Genomic DNA, 19976 nt, shown 5'->3' with positions numbered 1-19976 from the left:
GCTCAGGTCTTGCTCTCAGGGTTGTGAGTTCAAGCCCGACATTGGGCTCTATGCTGGGCATGAAGCTTACTTTAAAAAAAAAAAAAAAAAACACAAAAACTCAAATAAAACAAAGGTTGGAAGAAATTTTTGCAATAAAGATATATAAAGGATTACTATCTAGAATATAATTAGTAAGAACCTATAGCTAAAAGACAGTACAAATGGGCAAAGAGTAAGAACAGAAAAGGGAATGTAAATGACCATACATAAGAAAACATGAACATAAGTACTCAACCAGAGAAATGAATTTTGATAACCAGATAATCTTTATACTTACTAGATGGGCAAAAATTATGTAGTTTGATAATATAACACAGTTGGCCAGGAGTGTGGGTAAATAGATACTTTTACACACTACCATGAAAATATAAAGCATTTGGGCCATATCTCTAACATTAAAAATATTTAGGGCGCCTGGATGGCTCAGTCGGTTAAGCGTCTGACTTCAGCTCAGGTCAGGATCTCGCGGTCCGTGAGTTCGAGCCCTGTGTCGGGCTCTGGGCTGATGGCTCAGAGCCTGGAGCCTGCTGCTGATTCTGTGTCTCCCTCTCTCTCTGCCCCTCCCCCGTTCATGCTCTGTCTCTCTCTGTCTCAAAAATAAAAAAATAAAAAAAAGTTAAAAAAATAAAATTAAAAATACTCATATATTGTGACTCATAACTTTCACTTAGGATTTTCCCTAGAGAAACATTTGTGCATGAGCTCAAGGAGGCCTGTACAACTGTACAAGAAGGATATTTGTTACATATAGTTAATGTCAAAAAAAGGGAAACAATATGAAAATGGCTAAATAATCTCTGATGCATCTGTATTGTAGACACAATGAGAAATTAAAATGAATTAGATCGATCTGTGTTTACAGTCTTTAGATTGCAGAGAGCGAAAAAAGAACCGAGTTGCCTAATACTATACATCCAGCGATTCCACACTTAAACTGTATAATACATATATTTTCAAGGGGTACATGTATAATTATATAAATGTGCAGAAGGTGTGAAAGAATGTACACCAAAGTGACAGCAATGGTTCCTTCTAGGGAGGAAACTGGAATTGGTGTGACAGTGGTCAAAGGAGACTGGACCTTGTCTTTGACTTTTTTTTTAAATTTTTTTTTTAAGAAAGACTTGTATTTTTGGAGCAGTTTTAGGTTCACAGCAAGGTTGAGAGAAGGTAGAGAGATTTCCCACATACCCTTTATCCCCACACATGGCTTAGCCTCCCCATTTTACTATTTCTCACCAGAGTGGTACATTTGTTACCATTGATAACCTGCATCAACACATCATTATCACCTAAAGTTCATGGTTTACATTAGCTTTTGCTCTTGGTGCTTATAGTGTTTTAATATACATTGTAGTGCTCAACTGTCACTTGTGGCTCCAGGTATCTTTTAAACACCCGTCTTTTATCTCATCTACCCAAAGTTCTAAAAAGCTTGCTTTCTCGGTCTTTGAGAATGGCCCTAGAGTAGTGAGGGTTATTTGTACCCCATGAGAGTCCTAACCAAGAGAGTCCTACAGTTGAGGATGTGCTTCGTAATTAGGCAAACAAAGTGACCAACTCTGTGAGTGTCAGGCTTTCTCCAGTCATCACAGTGCTTGCTCGGTGGCTTCATAAATTAAATTACCATGGAGGCAGGACAGAAGTTATAGGTAGATTCAACAACGTGAACTTCTCATCAAACTGACCTGGCAACATTTGAGTTTGCCAGTGGAGGTTACTAATCCCAAGTATTTCAAATGTTTATTTATTTGTTTTGAGAGAGAGCAAGTGAGAGAGTACAAGTAGGGGTGGGGCAGAGAGAGAGGGAGAGAGAAAATCCCAAGCAGGCTCTGTGCTACCAGCACAGAGCCCAGTGCAGGGCTTGAACTCATGAACGGTGAGGTCATGATCTGAGCCAAAATTAAGAGTCAGACACTTAATTGACTGATCTACCCAGGTGTCCCTAACCCTAAGTATTTCATAGAGAAAACTCTCCCTGGGTGTACTAGTCAGCCACCTGATGGGAGGTTGATTATATCATGAAAGAGATGATTTATCCCCACAGGAGTAGACACTTCTAAAGACAGATTTCCCTTTCTTTCTCTATATACTTCTGCCAGTTACATCACCAGTGGACTTCCTGAATGCCTTATTCACTGCATGCTATCTTAAAAAATACTACTTTCGATTAAGGAATTCAATTTACCACAAAAGAAATAAGGCAATGATTGCATTTAAAGGATTTACTGGTCTCCTATTTACAGAATGTAGAATAGCTTATTGAAGATTCATTTGTGGCTGCAGCTTGTCCTAAAGAGTGTGGCACATGCTCTGAACCAGTGGCCAAGAAGTGGTGTCTCTCATAGCCAGAACGGATGGTCTAAAAAGCAAAGGGTCGGAGTGGAACCTCTCACTATTATACTTACTGTTACACTTGAGAAAAATGTTGCTTCCTTCCCAACCCCCTTGAGTTTTGCTGGGTTTGAGGTCAAGGGAGAAATGCTACCATGAGAAGACACAATGGTCCTACTGAATTGGAAGCTGAATTGATGATGTGGTAATTGGAGGCTCCTTATGATTGGAGAAAACAGGCAAGAAGTAGATTGGGATGATTGATTCTGAATGTCAAGGGCAAGAGGACTGTTGCTGTGCAGTCATGGGGAAAAATATTTTTAGAACCTAAAGAATCTTTTGGACACCTCTTAGTATTGCCTCTAGTGGCATAAATTTAATGGAATACTGGAGCAGCCTCACACAGGTAAAACCACTAATTGCTTAGATCTCTCAGGAACAACATTGGGGGGTACCCCACTTGTAATGAACTTGTACCAGCCCAGGTGCTGGCTGAGGGCAAGTGAACTTGGCTATGTATATAATTATGTTATTATCTCTATATATATTCTATATATTCTATATATATTCTATAGAATATATTCTATATTCTATATATATTCTATATATATACACACACACTTAGTATATTTTTCTATATGTTTTTATATACCATAATATATAATTACTACAAAGTTTATAATATATTTATATATAATATATTTATATATTAACTAATTTTATTTTTTCATTCACCCTTCTCCCTTATTTCCTTATTATTCTATATAGGGTGTTGGTGACGGTTTACTTCATTAAGTGTGTAGCTGTGAACTGTCAGGGCAAGATTATGACTGAACTAGAGGAGAACATCACCCAGAGATCTTGGACTTGGAGCTGGATGCAGGCACTGATGAGACTCTGGGTTTTCCCGTTGGGGGAGGTGAGTGCATTTTCATGAAAACGTCTTACATTTTCTTACACTGGCAGCCGTTCTCAAACTTCACTGCATGTTAGAATTACCTGAGGGATTTTGTTAAAATGCAGATTCTGTCTCAGTCAATCTGGGGTGGGGTCCAAGATTTTGCATTTATCATTTTCTAGATGGTACTCAATGCTGCTGGTGCATGGACCACATGTTGAATAGGAAAGCATGATACTGTTTTTGCTGCTGTTATTTAGTGTGACAGTCAACTGGGACAGGTGGCTAACATCTTTACAGTACCCTCTCAGTATTCTGTTAGTTTTTCACATTTTGGATATCCCACTTGCCCAGGAAGAATCAACTTTCCAGCCCCTTGAGCAACCAGCGAGCCAGTCATCCATATCTGCAACCAGACTTTGATTTGAATGTGAGTAGCCTAAAAACACAGGCTTCAAGAGGGGCATCCATATTGCTAATAAGGTAGCAGCAGAGCCGCCCAGTTTTAGCAGAAGCTCTTCCCTGATGAGGCGAGTCTCGAGAATGAGTCTGGATATTATTCCTGGAAGCTTAGCAATTAGCCTATTTCTCTAGCCCTCCCACAGTTTTGTGAGTTAACCTAATATCCTCTGGTAGATTCTCTTCTTAAACTAGTCAGAACCGATTCTGTTTTTGCAACTAAAACTCCTGACACATACAAATGGATACCTTGTGAAATTAACATTTAATTTAAAAAAGAACAAAAGTGGTTTTACTGTGAAAAAGTCAAATATAATTTAATTTAAATGAGATAATGTCTATAAAGCAGTTAGCACAATGTGTGGCTAATCAAGTACAAGTACTTGATTAATGCTGTTGTTTAAAAAAGAGATTGTTTTCTGTTTTTATGGAAATGGCATCATTCTCATTTTAAAGGTTTAAGTAATTACAAAAAAGTACATATAAATACTACCATGTAAAACATGATTCTAGATATCTGTCTCTCTTTAAAAAGTAGATGTAAGGAAATAAGAATGGGGGAATGGACAGCTGTAGTCAGAATCAAAGTTTCAAGAATAGGATGAATGTTCAATTTCTAAAAGAAAATTAAAATTAAAAAAATTAATTAGCACTTAACAGATGGCAGTGTAAAACTGTAGGAATTCCTGAACCATAAGTATATCTCTTCACTACATAGACATAAATTTCTAAAAGATTCATGTAAAAGTAAGAAAACGTTTTTGAAACATTTAGGATGTTGGGAGTCATTATTATTTCTTAGGTAATTTTGACTCTCAGGCGTGAGACCATTTCACTCGCTTCTGCTTTCTCTCTCTGATCTCTCCATTTTGGTTGTTTAGTTAATCTGTAGTTTGCCAAGGTTTATAACATTTACCTAATTGTATGATGATAATTTTCCCAACCATGTGAATGGATTCAGGGCTCACCATTTAGTGTCCAGACATCTCATGCTTGAATGGATTCAATGTTCATCATCAACCCTTTTATCACAGTATCTCTGTTCTTGAGTTCTTTATTTTGACTTATTTTTTGGTTTGTTAAGTTTCATTTTCAGATTTTTTTTTGTTTTTTAAGAAGGGCTCATTGGGTGCTATTACTCTAAATTCTGCCTGTATGTAGTCTTTATGCTTGATTGACAATTGTTATGCAATATCTTTGGGTTATGTTTACTTTTACTCAAACCTTTGAAGATAGGTCTTCTGGAGTTGAATGCTGCTGTAGATGCTTGAGGCCAGCCTCTTTTCCTTCTTGTAGGTGCCTTGCTTTTCCTGCTTGAATGTTGAGAGAACTCTTTCTTTATGAATAAAATAATATTGGGGCGCCTGGTGACTCAGGTGGTTGAGTGTCCGACTCTTGATTTTGGCCCAACTCATGATCCCAGGGTTGTGGATAGATCTCCACATTGGGCTCCATGCTGAGCGTGGAGCCTGCTTAGGATTCTCTCTCCCTCTCTCTGTCTCTCTCTGTCTCTCTCTCTCTCTCTCTCTGTGCTCTTTTCCCCCACTCACATTTTCTCTCTCTCCCTTTCTTTCTCCCTCTCTCTCTCTCTCTCTCTTGTTAAAATAACCAGGTTGTATCTCAATGTCAGTACTTCCACTCTATTTTTGCCATTATATGGTATATGCTTTTGATTTTCAGAATTTAGTTCTTAATTCTGTTCTTAATTTCAAGGGAATTTTCTTGTGTATCTCTGAGTACCTTTTTCTGTTAGATTTACTTATTATTTGTTTTACTTGTTAGATCCTCTGCATTTGGGACATCAGTTTTCCTTACGATAATTATGCTTGTTCTTAATAGCCATAACTTTTTCCTTTATTGCTTTAATATCCTTATCTTTTCTCTCTGCTTTCTCTGTGATTTATTGTCTTTATGCCATTATATCAGTTTTCAGTCACATCCATTCTGTTTCTTGCTGCTTCTTTTTTTTTCTACTAGATTTGTGAGTGCTTTTGTGTGTTTTTCTTATTTTTTCCCTAAGCTTTGTGGTCTTCCCTTTTATAATATTCTATTTTCTAATCATCCTGTCTTTTATGAGATTCACATACTTATTTAGTCCCTTTATAAAGAATGTAGTTTAAAAAAAAAGAGAGAATCTACTTTTGTTTCCTGGGCTATGTTTTTTCTCAGACTAGTTTCTTAATGTGCTATATAGATATAGATATAGATATAGCTATAGATATAGATATAGATATAATTTTATATTCCTGATGCCTCATCATTTCTTCTCATATTACATGTATTTAATTGAACAGCTCTGTTTAAATGCAGCTATTTGCTCTGATCTAGTGTGGGTGAATTCTTGATCCTGTCATCTGAAATAAGTTTGCCTTTCTGTCTGTGCTACAAGCTTGATGACTGAATATTATTCTCTCCATATTTCTTTAGCCTGATGGGATGGAAGGGACAGAGAGTTAAGTGCTGAGATTGTGTCAGATGGAATCCGAGTCTCTTGGTACTGCTAAGGTCCTATTAAATGTCCTCTGTAAGGCTCATTCCTTTCATTTAGGGAAGGAGCCATACCCACGGCTTCTACTCATTCCCTTAGGTCAACACAGTGTTCTGGAAGAGCACACATTCTGCACAACTTCATCTCTCTTGAGATCTTGTTGTTTTTATTTAAAAAAAAATTTTTTTTAACGTTTATTTATTTTTGAGAGACAGAGACAGAGTATGAGCAGGGAAGGGGCAGAGAGAGAGGGAGACACAGAATCTGAAGCAGGCTCCAGGCTCTGAGCTGTCAGCACAGAGCCCATCACAGGGCTCAAACTCATGAACTGTGAGATCATGATCTCCCGAGCGTCTGAAGTTGGACGCTCAACCAACTGAGCCACCCAGGCGCCCTGAGATCTTGTTGTTTTTAAAATAGAGGCTTCTACTCTTGAGGCTTTTCTTCAGTTCTAATAGGATTACCTATTAGGATTGCTCAGTCTTAATCTTCTCTTCAAATTGGAGAATTATCAGGATTTTGTTGACTCGTCTCAGTATGCATTTGGAATATAGGGATGGGGTTAGGTATAATGCCTCTCAACCAATAGTGTGTCTTCTCTCTGGACCTGCAGCACTTCCAGGGGTCTGGAAATATGTGTGGCTGGTTTTATTTTGGTTGTCACAATGAATGAGACTGGTATTTACAGGTTGAGGGCCAGAGATGATATATATCTTGCAGTGTACGGGACAAAGAACTGTCCTGCTCCAGATGCCCTCTTGAGAAACATTTAGTTACAAACTGTAATAAATGACATGGAATTTTCTTTTCTTGACATAACATTAAAATTAATGGCATAAAGTCGTTCTTCTTTTCTTATTTGGGGGCTGCTGGTGAATTTCCTGTTTATTTCTCTGTTAGGTAACAGGAGAGGGATATTCCGTGATTTTGTTTCATAAGCATTAACCTGCAGGCATTATCACCACCACTACTACTTGTGTCATCATTAAAGGGTGCTGGGTAGCAAGAGTTTCAAAGTATTTGTTAGTTCACAGAGCACTATATATCTGTTGAACAGCTTTTTAACATTTGCCAGGTTGTTAGAGGAAGATTCATTTCCTTTTTCTTAAACAAAGTAAAAACTTTGCTACTTTATCAAACTTACAAGAAGAAGTGTTTATGGAAGTGAAAACAAAGCTATAAATTGTTATTACTTTGTAACTTCATTCTTCTAAGCGAATGGATGCTGAGTTAGGTGATGACAACTTCACTTTGAATTTCCAAAGCTTGGTTAAGTAGATATTGTTTAAGTTCCTTTAAAAGTGTTTTAATTAGATATAGGTTATGTCATGAAATGCCGCAAGGAATACTGATGTTGACAGGGACATCACATTGGAACATGCATATATAAATGCATATGATTATATTTCCATTAGTAAGCCATGTTCTTTTAACTTAACCTCACACGACATACCATAGGACCTCTCACTGGACATTTTCCTAAGCAGTATGTACTTGGCGCCTGGGTGGCTCAGTGGGTTGTGTGTCCAACTCTGGATTTCAGTTCAGGTCATGATTTCACAAAGTGAGATTGAGCCCCATGTCAGACTCTGTGCTGACAGTGCAGAGCCTGCTTGGGGTCTGTCTCCCTCTTTGTCTGCCCCTTCCCTTTCCCTCCCTTTCTCTTTTTCTCTCTCAAAATAAATAAATAAACTTAAAAAAAAAAAAACAGAAGCAGGTACTTTCAATTTATAAAGTCATATGAGTGGAGGGTTGGTGAGGCAAAGGGGTGATCCTGTTCCCCATGAGGATGGGGTGAATGTGTGGCACCACAGCACCCCACTGAAAATCCCCATTAGGGAAGGTGGTAGGGTGTGATTGTTAGAGCAAGATTTTATATGGACCGGGATGAGGCTTGACTCCTCAGAGAGCTGGAAAATATTCTGTTATTAAACAAAAAGGCCCTTTTTGGGGAGAAAGGAAAATATTGTGACAGAAGTTATTCCCTATTAGGAGACAAGTAAAACCTATTCTGTAGTTGTTTGCCAAGTAATGTGCATTGTATCAGAAAATAGGACTTTGTCCTAAATATATTTTTAAAAGATAAATATGCCAAAGTGATAACTTTTAACATAGTTGTGAAGAGAATAGAGTACAGCAACCTGCATTTCTGAGCCAGGGATGATGGGCATTCTAATTGGAACAAGTGCTTTATCTCCCAGTGGCCTAGGGCTGCATTCAGTGAGGCACCAGACACAAACCTCTCATTTCAAACTGGATGTCCCTTAAGAAACCTGTCTTTGGCTCTTCTTTTACATTCTTGAATTCTGTGAGTACAGTTCTGATCCTTTTAGAATGTTGTGTGTTTTTTTAATATGTAAATTTTGAGGACAATAGATGCAGAGTCCGTAAAGAGATACATACAACCCTAGTCTAGAACAATGCTCAAAACTGCTGAATAAATGAATAGCTGGAGTGAATGATGAACAGAATGGACAGATGAAAAGAACTTGGTCTTTGGGGTCAAATAAATCTGGACTCCGGTCCCTGTTCCACAACTTCACAGTTGTGTGATCCAGGGAAAGGTACTGAAGCTTCTGGGTCTCCATGTATTGTAAAACCAGGATAACAATGTGGCTACTGTACAACAATATTATAAATCTCTCTATATTATATTAGAACGTAAGTTCCATGAGAGTGGGGACTTGAAGAAATCTGTTGGATGAATTCATGATCTTGAGGTCCTTGCTATCTGTAATATGTCAGTATTTGCAGCTTTCCCATTGGACTGACAGGCCTTCTCATTTGTCTGCTTTTTATTCAGTAAGGTTGTTAGCTGCCACATGTCATTATTGTTTCTCTTTCTACCTGCAGCTTGTCTTTCCTAATGTATTTTTTGAAACTGCTTTAGAACAAAAAACTAGTTAGCTAGATTGTTAGTAAGCCAGGTAAGCAGGATTGTTGGATAAAGCAGGAGTAGGTAGGCTCTGTGGGAAGGTTTGATAGATTGTGCTTTGAGTAAATTTCATAGTTTTTTAAAATTTCATATTTTTACTAGTTAATGTGACATTTAATTTGCTGCTCAGATTTTTTTTTGCTTTCTCTTCAGTTTTAATATGTTTTGAAGAAAGTCGCTGAGTGACTTTAAGAGTTACAAGTGATTATTGAAATATTTTATTACTTGAAAACAATGCCCAGTAGATTCTAATGACTACAGATTGATGAACAAATTAGAAATCAAAAGTTCCAAAACTCAACAACATCTACACAAATGAGGCCAGCTATTTGCTCAAGCAAAAAGATTTTAAATTTAATATCTCTCTGGAATATTCTCATATAGTTTTAGATAAAATGTGATTAGCAAGGGAATTAATCAAAATTTCTGATCACAATAATTGAACATCTCTCAGGATAGCAAAGATATCCATAAACAGATTTCTTTTTTACAGATTTCACAATTAGAAATTATATAATTAGTTTTTCCATCTGTGTCTTTTCATAAATAGTAAAAGAAATAAATTTGGAGGTAGATTTAAGTTAACAACAAGACTCACAATGGAAACAAAGAGCAAAGAAAAATGCAAAATAAAGATCTCTATGTAAAGAGCAGGAAGTTTATTTACCTTGGCCAGGTTTCTCCACCAAATCCATAATGCTGATGTCCTTTGCCCATGACATGAGGAGGTTCACATTTTGGCCTGTGCTCCTCAGGGAGTGAAATGGGTATTACCCCACCATATTCTCTGTCAGCACCCCATGGAAGTCTACATTGTTGGAATGACTCCCTTAATTCCTGATATCTGTGAAAAAAGAGATACTTTTGAAATCACTTCAGCATGGAATACTATGGAATGCTATGGTCAGAATGTTTGTGTCCCCCAAATTCATGTGTTGAAATCCCAATGCCCAGTGTGACGGTATAAGGTGGGCCCTTTACTCAGTGACTAGGTCAAGAGCGGAGCCCTCATGAATGGGACTCATGCTCTTGAGAGACCTCAGAGAGCTTGCCAGCCCCTTCCTCCATGTGAAGACACAGCAAAAAGGTGCCAGCTACAAACCAGGAAGAAGGCTTTTACCAGAATGCAACCATGCTGGCACAGTGATCCTGGACTTCAAGCCACCAGAACTGTGAGAAATCAATGTTGCTTCTAAGAAGCCGCCCAGTCGGGAGGACTTTGTTATAGCAGCCCGAACACACTAAGACAAACAACTAAAATTCCTACAGCTTTAAAATTATTTTTAGATTACATTTTTAAAACACAGAATTCTCAGTGTTGGGTACGTTATGATAGATACTGGTTACTTGGGCATCCTCGAATTGCTGAAGGAATGAGGTTAAATTTTTGAGGGCCTACAGATGATGATGATGATGATGATGATGGTGATTTGTAGTTGTACTCCATGTGCTTCTTTCTTTTAAATATCTTTATTGAGATATAATATACATACCATACAATTCATCCATTTAAAGTATACAATTAAGTGGTTTTTAGTATATTCACAAATATGTACAACCATCATACGATAATTTTAGAGCATTTTCATCACCTCAAAAAGAAACCTTGTGCCCTTTAGCCATTGTTTATTTCCACACTTGCCCATTCCCACCCTAGCCCCAAGCAACTACTAATCTACTTTCTGTCCATCTCTAGGTTCTTGTATAGCCCTCCTAGGGCATGTGAAGTAGTATCTCTTTATGGTTTGGATTTGCGTTTTCCTAATGACTAATGATGTTGAGCATCGTTTCATGTGCTTATTGGCCATTTCATGTATGTTCTTTGGAGAAATGTGTATTATTCAGGTCCTTTGCCATTTTCAAATTGGGCTTTCTTTTTCTTTTTTTTAATTTTTTTTAACGTTTATTTATTTTTGAGAGAGACACACACAGAACACAAGCAGGGGAGGGGCAGAGAGAGAGGGGGACACAGAATCTGAAGCAGCTCCAGGCTCCGAGCGGTCAGCACAGAGCTCAATGGGGGCTCGAACTCACAAACCTCAAGATAATGACCTGAGCCGAAGTCGGATGCTTAACCGACTGAGCCACCCAGGGGCCCTGAGCTTTCTTTTTATTACTGAGGTATAAAACTTGTAGATAAAGTCCCTTCTCAGATATATGACTTACAAGTATTTTCTCCTATTCTATATGTTGTCTTTTTATTTTCTTGATAGTGTTCTTTGGGGCACGAAAGTTTTTAATATTCATAAAGTCCAGCTTATCAATTTTTCTTTTATTTCTTGTGCTTTTGTGTCATATCTAAGAATATGCTGCCAAATCCAAGATCGTGAAGATTTACCCCTGTTTTCTTTTAATAGTTTTTATGTTTTAACTCTTATCTTTAGGTCTTTGATCCATGTTGATTTGTTGTTAATTTTTATACATGGTGTGAGATAAGGATACAGCTTCATTTTTTTTTTTTTTTTTTTTTTTTTTTTGCATGTGGCTATCCAGTTGTCCCAGCACCATTTGTTGAAAAGAATATTGTTTCCCCATTGAATGGTTTTGGCTGTGGATTATCTTTTGATTTTTAAAAATGGAGAGTCCTGCAAAGGAGCAGAAGCATTTGCTCCTAAGCTTTATCTAGAGCTCCTTTCATAGTGGTTCTCAAAGTGTGGACCATGGACCAAACATCAGCATCTCTCTAAAAGCTTGCTAGAAATACAAATTCTCAGGCTCTGCTTCAGACCTAGGAATCACAATTTCTGGAGGTGCGCCCCTGTAATCTGTTTTAATAAGCCCTCTAGATGATTGTTATGCATGCTAAAGTTTTCTCATCCCTTATAACTGTGCCATTCAGTGGGCTGGAGATGTGGAAATTTCATAAGTTGGCTGGTAGGGTTTTCTGATCTTAAAAAGTGGTAATTCACATGGCTCTTCCTGCTCGTTCTTAACAAGGAAGTGGAGGGCAAGGACTCTAACCAGTTCACTCTTGTAACCATGCTTTATAGAACATATCCAGTGGATGTCTTTTGAATGAGTGCATGCATGAGTGAAGCCAGAGAGATGGATTTGTTTCCTGGACTGTAGCCATTGACACAAGAATGGAAGCTTCTGCCTAGAAGGCCTCACAAAACACTTAAGAATACGTGACAAAAAATCTCCTTCCTAATTAGTAAGGATTTAATGACTTAAGTCTCCAGTTATGGCTGTCTAGATTATTTGGAATATCTTTCCCACTGAAAACAACCAAAAGTACTGAGAAGGGAGCTTCTGGGTTGATGGATACATGGCAATGTGGGGAGAGTAGTGCACTCAGAGAGCGTGGAAGTTCTGGGTACCTTTCCACATAGCTTGTCCTATGCATGTATTTCACCTAGCTGTTTCAAAGCTTTATCCTTTTATAATAAGCTGGTAATCTGTTGCCAAGAGATGAACAGTATAATGTTGTAGAGAACAAAGAACACTGATTCATCACAGTTTCCATAGCACAGCAAAAAGGACAAGTCACTGTAGACAAGGACTCTGCCATACTCACCACAAAATCCCCAAGATAAAGCATAGTGTCTTGCAAATATATAATGCAAATATATGATGGGCTACAGATATTTATTGTCTAGGTGGTTTTCCTGGAGAGCAGACAATGACATGAAGATCTTAAAAGGGGAATCAATTACACTTTTGGGTTAAATTTTCTTAGAGAAGTTAAAATCTATTTCTGTCTGACCTTATTGATTTACCTGGAGGAGACAGACTAAAACAAAACAAAATGCTGAAAAGAAAAGAAGAAAAATACTTTTTTTTTTTGAAACTGACTAGTTATTAACAAGATAGGAAATACCAGAGATCCATAAGAGGGAAAATAGGAAATCAACAAAACTAAAAGGCAGCCTGCAGAGCGAGAGAAGATATTTGCAAATGACATAGCTAATAAAGGGTTAGTCTACAAAATCTATAAAGAATTTATGAAATGCAACACCAAAAACATATAATTCAGTTAAGAAATGGGCAGAAGACATGGTTTTCCAAAGAAGACATCCAGATGGCTAACAGACACATGAAAAGATGCTCAACATTACTCATCATCAAGGAAATACAAATCAAAACCACAGTGAGATACCACCTCACACCTGTCAGAATAGCTAAAATTAACAACTCAGGAAACAACAAATGTTGGCGAGGATGTGGAAAAAGGGGAACCCTTTTGCACTGTTGGTGGGAATACAAACTGGTGCAGCCATTCTGGAGAACATATGGAGGCCCCTGCCCCTCAAAAATAGAACTACCCTATGATCCAGCAATTGTACTACTATGTATTTACCCAGAGGATACAAAAATACAGATTTGAAGGGGTACATGTACCCTGATGTTTATAGTGGCACTATCAACAATAGCTAAACTATGGAGAGAGCCCAAATGTCCATTGACTGATGAATGGATAAAGAACATGTGGTGTGTATGTGTGTGTGTGTGTGTGTGTGTGTGTGTGTGTGTATACACACACATATATAGACACACATATATATACATCTATAAATATACATACATATATACATATACATACATAATACACACATGATGGAATATTACCCAGCCATCAAAAAGAATGAAATCTTACCATTTGTAATGATATGGATGGAGCTAGAGTATATTATGCTAAGTGAAATAAGTCAGTCAGAGACAAATACTATATGATTTCACTCATGTAGAATTTAAGAAACATGAACATATGGGAGGGGGGGAAGAGAGAGGGAAACAAACCATGAGAGACTCTTAAAGATAGCGAACAAACTGAGGGTTGATGGCGGGAGGTGGGTGAGGGATGGGCTAGACAGGTGAGGTGATGGGTACAAAGGAGGGCACTTGTGATGAGCACTGGATGTTGTGTGTAAGTGGTGAATCACTGAATTCTACTCCTGAAACCAATACTCACTATATGTTAACTATCTGGAATTTAAATAAAAAATTAAAAAGAAAAAAAAGGGAAAATAGGGCTACAGAGAGGTAAAAAAGCACAGGAGCCACTTTTGCCCTTAAGGCAGTGCCATTGTTTCCAATTTCATTTTTGTTTTAAGGATGCTGTGGGGTGAGCAGTACAGAAATCAGTCAGGGGAGAAATCTAAAGGAGAGAATCTCTACAATAAGCTCCAAAAGATTACTATCTCATATTAGAGCTAAATTAGAAGTAAACCACCCCTCTTATTATCTTCTGTCCAAATTTTCATCTGCCCACCACCTGACCTTGGATTTCAGTAGTCCAGGATAGGTAGCATACCCCCAGGTACCTTGCAGGACCAACAAGATTCCTTTTTGGAGGAAAGACTGTTGGGGGAATGAGTTCTAAAGAATGAGTCAGACATTTAGGTGGGGGAATAACATGTCAAAAGGCTAAGAGGTTAAAAAGATTATGGAATTGAAAATTTCTGACAGCCTTGGCTCTAGAACCCTTCTTAGGAAAGGATATGTTTTGTTTGATAAAATATTTTGTTAGGCCACTTGATATAGAGGTAGAGACTCTATGAGTATGGGTGTCAGTATGATACCAAGCCACCTAAGACTGACTAAGCTGCTCTGCCGTGGGAGGGATTTGGTGTTTTGCTCTTGTGAGAGGAAGATGAGAGGTAAGTGGAGTACAGGGAGATGAAGGGAGAAGCCATCAAGATATTAGGAGACTGGACACTGCACTTGGGTGAAAAGTCAGTGAGCAACCCTAGTGACAACTGAGTTCAGGGACTTTTAAGAATACAGAGGTTACAGCTAATAAGGGACTTTAAGTTATGTGTTGTATGGTGTGATGTGATTCTTCCTCTTGACCTATAACTGATCAGGGAAGTTTACCAGGCTCACAAATGCTCTGTGTGGATGAGGTCTTTGGAGGAAACTGAAGAATGTGTTTCACGTCTGGGTCAAAGTGTTGTTGAACAGAAGCAGTATTAAGTGGAACCAAAGGAAAAACCAAAGTCAGAAAGTCAGTAATGATCACCTCCACCCCACCCTGGGAATTTGTAAAGTTTTAAGGAAGGCTTTGGACTTTCAGAAGGTATAAAGATTTGAGTGGAACTTATCCAGATCTTAAGGGCTGAGCAAATGGGAGTGGAATTTTGGGCCAAATCAGTAGAGATAATAGAGAATTCAGGAATTTGAAGCACAGTAGAGAAGAGCTATGGTAAGAGATAAAGCAAGAGAGGAAAACAAGAACCAGAGCCTCTGGGCCTTGTAAGCCCTTTGGACTGTATTGTCTGAGCAGCGGGATTCAATTAGAAACATGGGAGAGGAGCTCAGAGAGAGGGGTATGGACTGTGGAACTTCTTTGTACCTGTATAGCACTTGGCTTAGTGTAATCCCCTGTAAATATCTGCTGAATGGAATGAAGAACTAACACTGTCTTTTATAAATGGAATGCTTTATCTCATAAAGTCACTAGATAGGTGTTGGCAAACCATGGCTTATAGGCCAAATCCAACCTGCTGCCTGTTTTTGTCAGTAGAATTCTGTTGGAATGCAGCCACAACCATTCATTATATATTGTCTATTGTCTATGGCTGTTTTTTTGGCCATAGCAGAGTTGAGTAGTTTGACAGAGACTTTAAAGCCTAAAGTACAGTTGACCCTTGGATAACATGGGAATTAGGGGTGCTGACCCCTCATGCAGTTGAAAATCAGCGTATGACTTTTGACTCCCCCCAAACCTAACTATTAAGTCTACTGTTGACCAAAAAACCTTACAGATAACATAAACAGTTGATTACACTATTTTGTAATAGTGTACACACATGTGGACACATATATTTTGTATGTTATATGTATTATGTATTGTATTCTTACAATAAAGTGAACTAGAGAAAGTGTTAAGAAAATCATAAGGAAAAGAAAATACATTTATATTACCATACTTTATTTGTTGGAAAAAAATCAGCATGTAAGTGAATCCATGCAGTTCAAATCTGTGCTGTTCAATGGCCACCTGTATTTCCTGTCTGTCCCTTTACAGAATACGTTTGCCCATCTCTGCGCTTGCTAGTCAAGGAGAATCTAGGTGACCATTGATTTAGGGTGCTGTCGAAGGGATGGCGGTATTCAGCTCTCAGACCTCTGAGGCTTTCACCAGCTTTATGGCTATGATCAGTAGACATGGTTTGGAGGACATGACAAGTGAAAAATATTTAAATACATTTGATTAATGACAACCTAAGCTTTAATATCTAAGTTTTAAAAGTTATATTTAAATTAGATGAGTCAATTTCTCAATATCTGACCTCCATATATTACATTGTCCTAGGAAGATGAGCCAGTAGAAAATGTTAATCAATCATTTGGGTTGGTATCCATCTAAAGCCAGTAAGTTGTAGGAATCCATTTAAAATAGAAGGCAAATGCAAAAATAAGTCCGTTTCTGCTTTATTTTGGGGTCTCACATTTCCCCCCTTAGCTTTAATATTGACAGCATTGTATAGAAGGAACTAGGAACATAAATATTGAAGTTTTAGGATTAAGTAATGTGAAAGCTTAAATAATACATGTCTCCATAACAAAGAAAATAATAATAAATGATTAGTACTGCAATCTGTGACCACATAAAATTAAATGTTTACTTGTTTTTGAGAAAGATGTGTTTCCTAAGGATGAACCAGCATCTTGCTTTGGAGTCACTGTGGAGTTTTGAGTATTACATTCTACTTGGGGGAGCTGAATTTAGCCAGTAATTATTGGAAGGAATGATTAAAGGAAGCTCAGAACAAACATTTTCTCATTTTTAGTTGGCAGAGAACTAGTAGTAACAATAACAAAAAAGTTAAAGAATCTAAAAGCAGTGGAATGAATTCAGAAACAAAATGAGAACCAATGATGAAATCTTAAGCAATTCTCAAGGCACTTCTCTAATTGATGTTTGTTTGCTTAATGAGCTAGAGAACTTGCTAGAGATAAGGAGATGCCAACTGAATGGAAAAAGGAGATAGACCTCTGTCATGATTCTAAATAGCAGTATCAGCCATTCTTAAATTTTCAGTGGAAGAAATACAGAAGAATACCATCTGTTTATTAATATTTTTAAAAGAGATCAAGTCAGAGTATATATAATAGTGACTACTATGCTTGTTCTAAAATACACCAGTGAAGAAAGTAACCAAAGTATGAAGAGTAACTCGCTTTTGGTCAGTGGGGAAGTTACAACCATAGTCCTGGTTTTCTTACTGTTTTCAGTGCTTTCTGCTAGCCCACTGGTTCTCCAAGTAAGCTGAAAAACTTCTAAAAATGCAGATTTCCTAGACTCACATCAGAGCCCAGGACTCTCTATTTTTACAAAGCTGCTCAGGTAGTTCTGATGTGTTCTGTCTGCATACCAGTGCTGGATAACACTGGAGCTAGGCTGCCTATTCTGAAAAGAAAAAGTACACTGATGTGAGGAAGTCATTTTGTGTTGCTGTTAAAATTGCGGAGTTCAGAATACACTATGATATTTTAAAAAGGCATCCCTTTAAGTACATCCAAGTTTAGAAAACTAAACTGCTGAGAGCTAACATATGCTAGGACTCATGTTCATCCTTATCATTATGAAGGGTAAACCCTAAAGGCCAGGAACTTTTGTTGTGTTTTGCTTTGAGATACCTTGAGGTTTGAGTTGGGAGCCATAGACCCTGAACTTCCTCTGAAGAAGTAAGCCTCAGCATTGACAGAGTAGAGGTTCCAATGTTACCATGATGACACTTTTCAGAGCAGTTCAGAAGAAAAAGGGAACTTCTGTATGCTGCCCAGCTGCTTTTTAAGAGGGGGTTAAAAAAGGGGGTTCTGAGAATGCATGATCATCCTGGCTTTCCCATTTGGGGATTATGATAGGAAAGAATTCATATGGAATAAAAGGGAAAGCAAATTTTAGTTATTAGGAGTCAGGAACACGGTTGTACCTACCTACTGCTTCAAGGAGTACCTTATTGTAGTTTTCAGGTAACTGAACATATATTGTATTTAATTTTATAGGCAGTTAATAAAAAGCAATATTTTCTCAGAGATGCTTCTCTCCTTTTTTTTTTTTAAGTTTATTTATTTTGAGAGAGAGAGAAAGAGAGAGAGAGCAGGGGAGGGGCAGAGAAAGAAAGAGAATCCCAAGCAGACTCTTCACTGTCATCGCAATTCAGAACTCAGACTCACTGACATTAGGACCTGAGCAAAAACTAAGAGTCGGATGCTTAACTAGCTGAGCCATCCAGGCACCCCTCAAAGATGCTTCTCTTAAATTTCATGCTACTGAAAAGGTTTTGGGGCCAATTACTAACCAACCATAGGACCATTTAGGTAGAAGAGATAAAAATTTCAGTGAAAAGCCTTATATACATGCTGTTAGTGAATTCAGTCAGATAGGACAGCCTTAAATTCCTACTCAGATTCCTTTTGACCAAATATAAAATTTTATGTTGCTGTTTTTGAGCCAGGGACAGTTGTCTATCTCCAGATCATGAACAATCTGCTAAGAGTTTCCTCTGACTCAAGGGAAGCCCGTCCGATTCTGATGACTCTTGGAGCTGAGTAGGAATTTAGGACCGACAAGCCATTTTGGGGAATCAGGGAACAGAAGAGCATGTGTAGCAAAGGACTGACTTAGTAGAAGTGAGCTGAGTCCTCTTTCCCACAAATACGAAAATATTCCTTTTCATTTAATGAAAATGTCAGTTTACAAAATATGTTAAATATGATCTTTAAGTTAAAAAAATGGAGAAGACACATATCATGGTGTTAACGGTGGTTATTCTGGATAAAGGAAGTACAGAGGTTTTCTTCCTTTTGTTTTAATTTCACAGCTTTTCCTTTTGTTAGAAAAATGGAAAACTTGTTTTCTTTGTGGATTTCCAGGATTTCTAAATTATTTATGAGGAATGTGTTAGTTTTATAATTAGGAAAAGAAAAGCTTCTTTTTTCATATAAAGAGCATGTTTACAAACTTGATTAGATCCATGGAAGTCTGATCAAGATGGTGAAAGCCCAGATTCAAGAAGGAAGAGTTAAGTTTGCAGAGCAGCAGTATTTAGCCTGGCAAAGAGAACTCTTACAGAGCCAAAAAGATCTTCGAACTCTTGAAGGGCTGCTGTCATGGAGATGATAGGTAGATTATTCTTATTTTGCATGGAGAGAAGAACCAGGGTCAGCAGGTAGAAATTATGAGGAGGAAAAATGTCCTCAGTAGAAATAAATTATCTGATAACCAATAGCATTCAAAATTGGGATGGACTGCCTGTGTGGTAGTGATGTCCCATTTTGGAAGTGTAAAATGAGGCTGGGTGGCTTTCTGAATGATTTCTTAAAGAAGGAATTCTTAAACGAGAGGTTTGATCAAGTGAAATTATAAATAAAACCAAACCAAACTGAACAAAATAACCATACAGGCGTTTTTTTTTTTTTTAAACCATCGAAGTGTTTTGAGATTTTTTCTTTTTCCTCAAAATGATTCAAATAAATACAATACAGAGAGCTGGCACTGAAATCTTAGAAAATTACTTGTTTGCACCTGTTGCTTCATATGTAAAATGGTGAAAATAATAGTACTTATCTCATAGGGTTGTTGTGAGGATTAAAAGAATCGCTATATACAAAGCATTTGGTACAGTGTCCATAAACAGCAATCAATCAACATACGTTAGATGCAATTTAAATAATAATTTGTAATTAGTGTGTTACAGGAAATTTGGTGAAGCAAAGATTTAAATGGCAACCTTGAACAACGGATTCTGGGAGTGTTTTTGAACAGATGGTGTCAGGGGATGATAGGGAACCACTTATACTACTCCTGATAAAATAAAAATTTTGATCAAAACAGATTAATTTTCAAATGAAGGAAGTGATCATTCTGG

At 37.6% G+C, this 19976-nt stretch overlaps 1 protein-coding gene across 2 annotated transcripts in view; it reads right to left on the bottom strand.

The window, feature by feature from the left end:
• CA2H7orf31 (chromosome A2 C7orf31 homolog) overlaps positions 1–19976 on the bottom strand; it is a 42171-nt gene that overhangs the window by 20831 nt on the left and 1364 nt on the right. For both annotated transcript variants that reach the window (XM_053218298.1, XM_015081018.3), the window contains exon 3: positions 9824–10000. In XM_053218298.1, coding sequence (XP_053074273.1) covers positions 9824–10000 — 177 coding nt within the window. The remainder of the gene's footprint in view (positions 1–9823; positions 10001–19976) is intronic.

The sequence above is a fragment of the Acinonyx jubatus genome, chromosome A2 (genome assembly GCF_027475565.1).
Source record: "Acinonyx jubatus isolate Ajub_Pintada_27869175 chromosome A2, VMU_Ajub_asm_v1.0, whole genome shotgun sequence".
Taxonomy (NCBI): domain Eukaryota; kingdom Metazoa; phylum Chordata; class Mammalia; order Carnivora; family Felidae; genus Acinonyx; species Acinonyx jubatus.
This window is presented reverse-complemented; position numbering and strand designations above follow the sequence as displayed.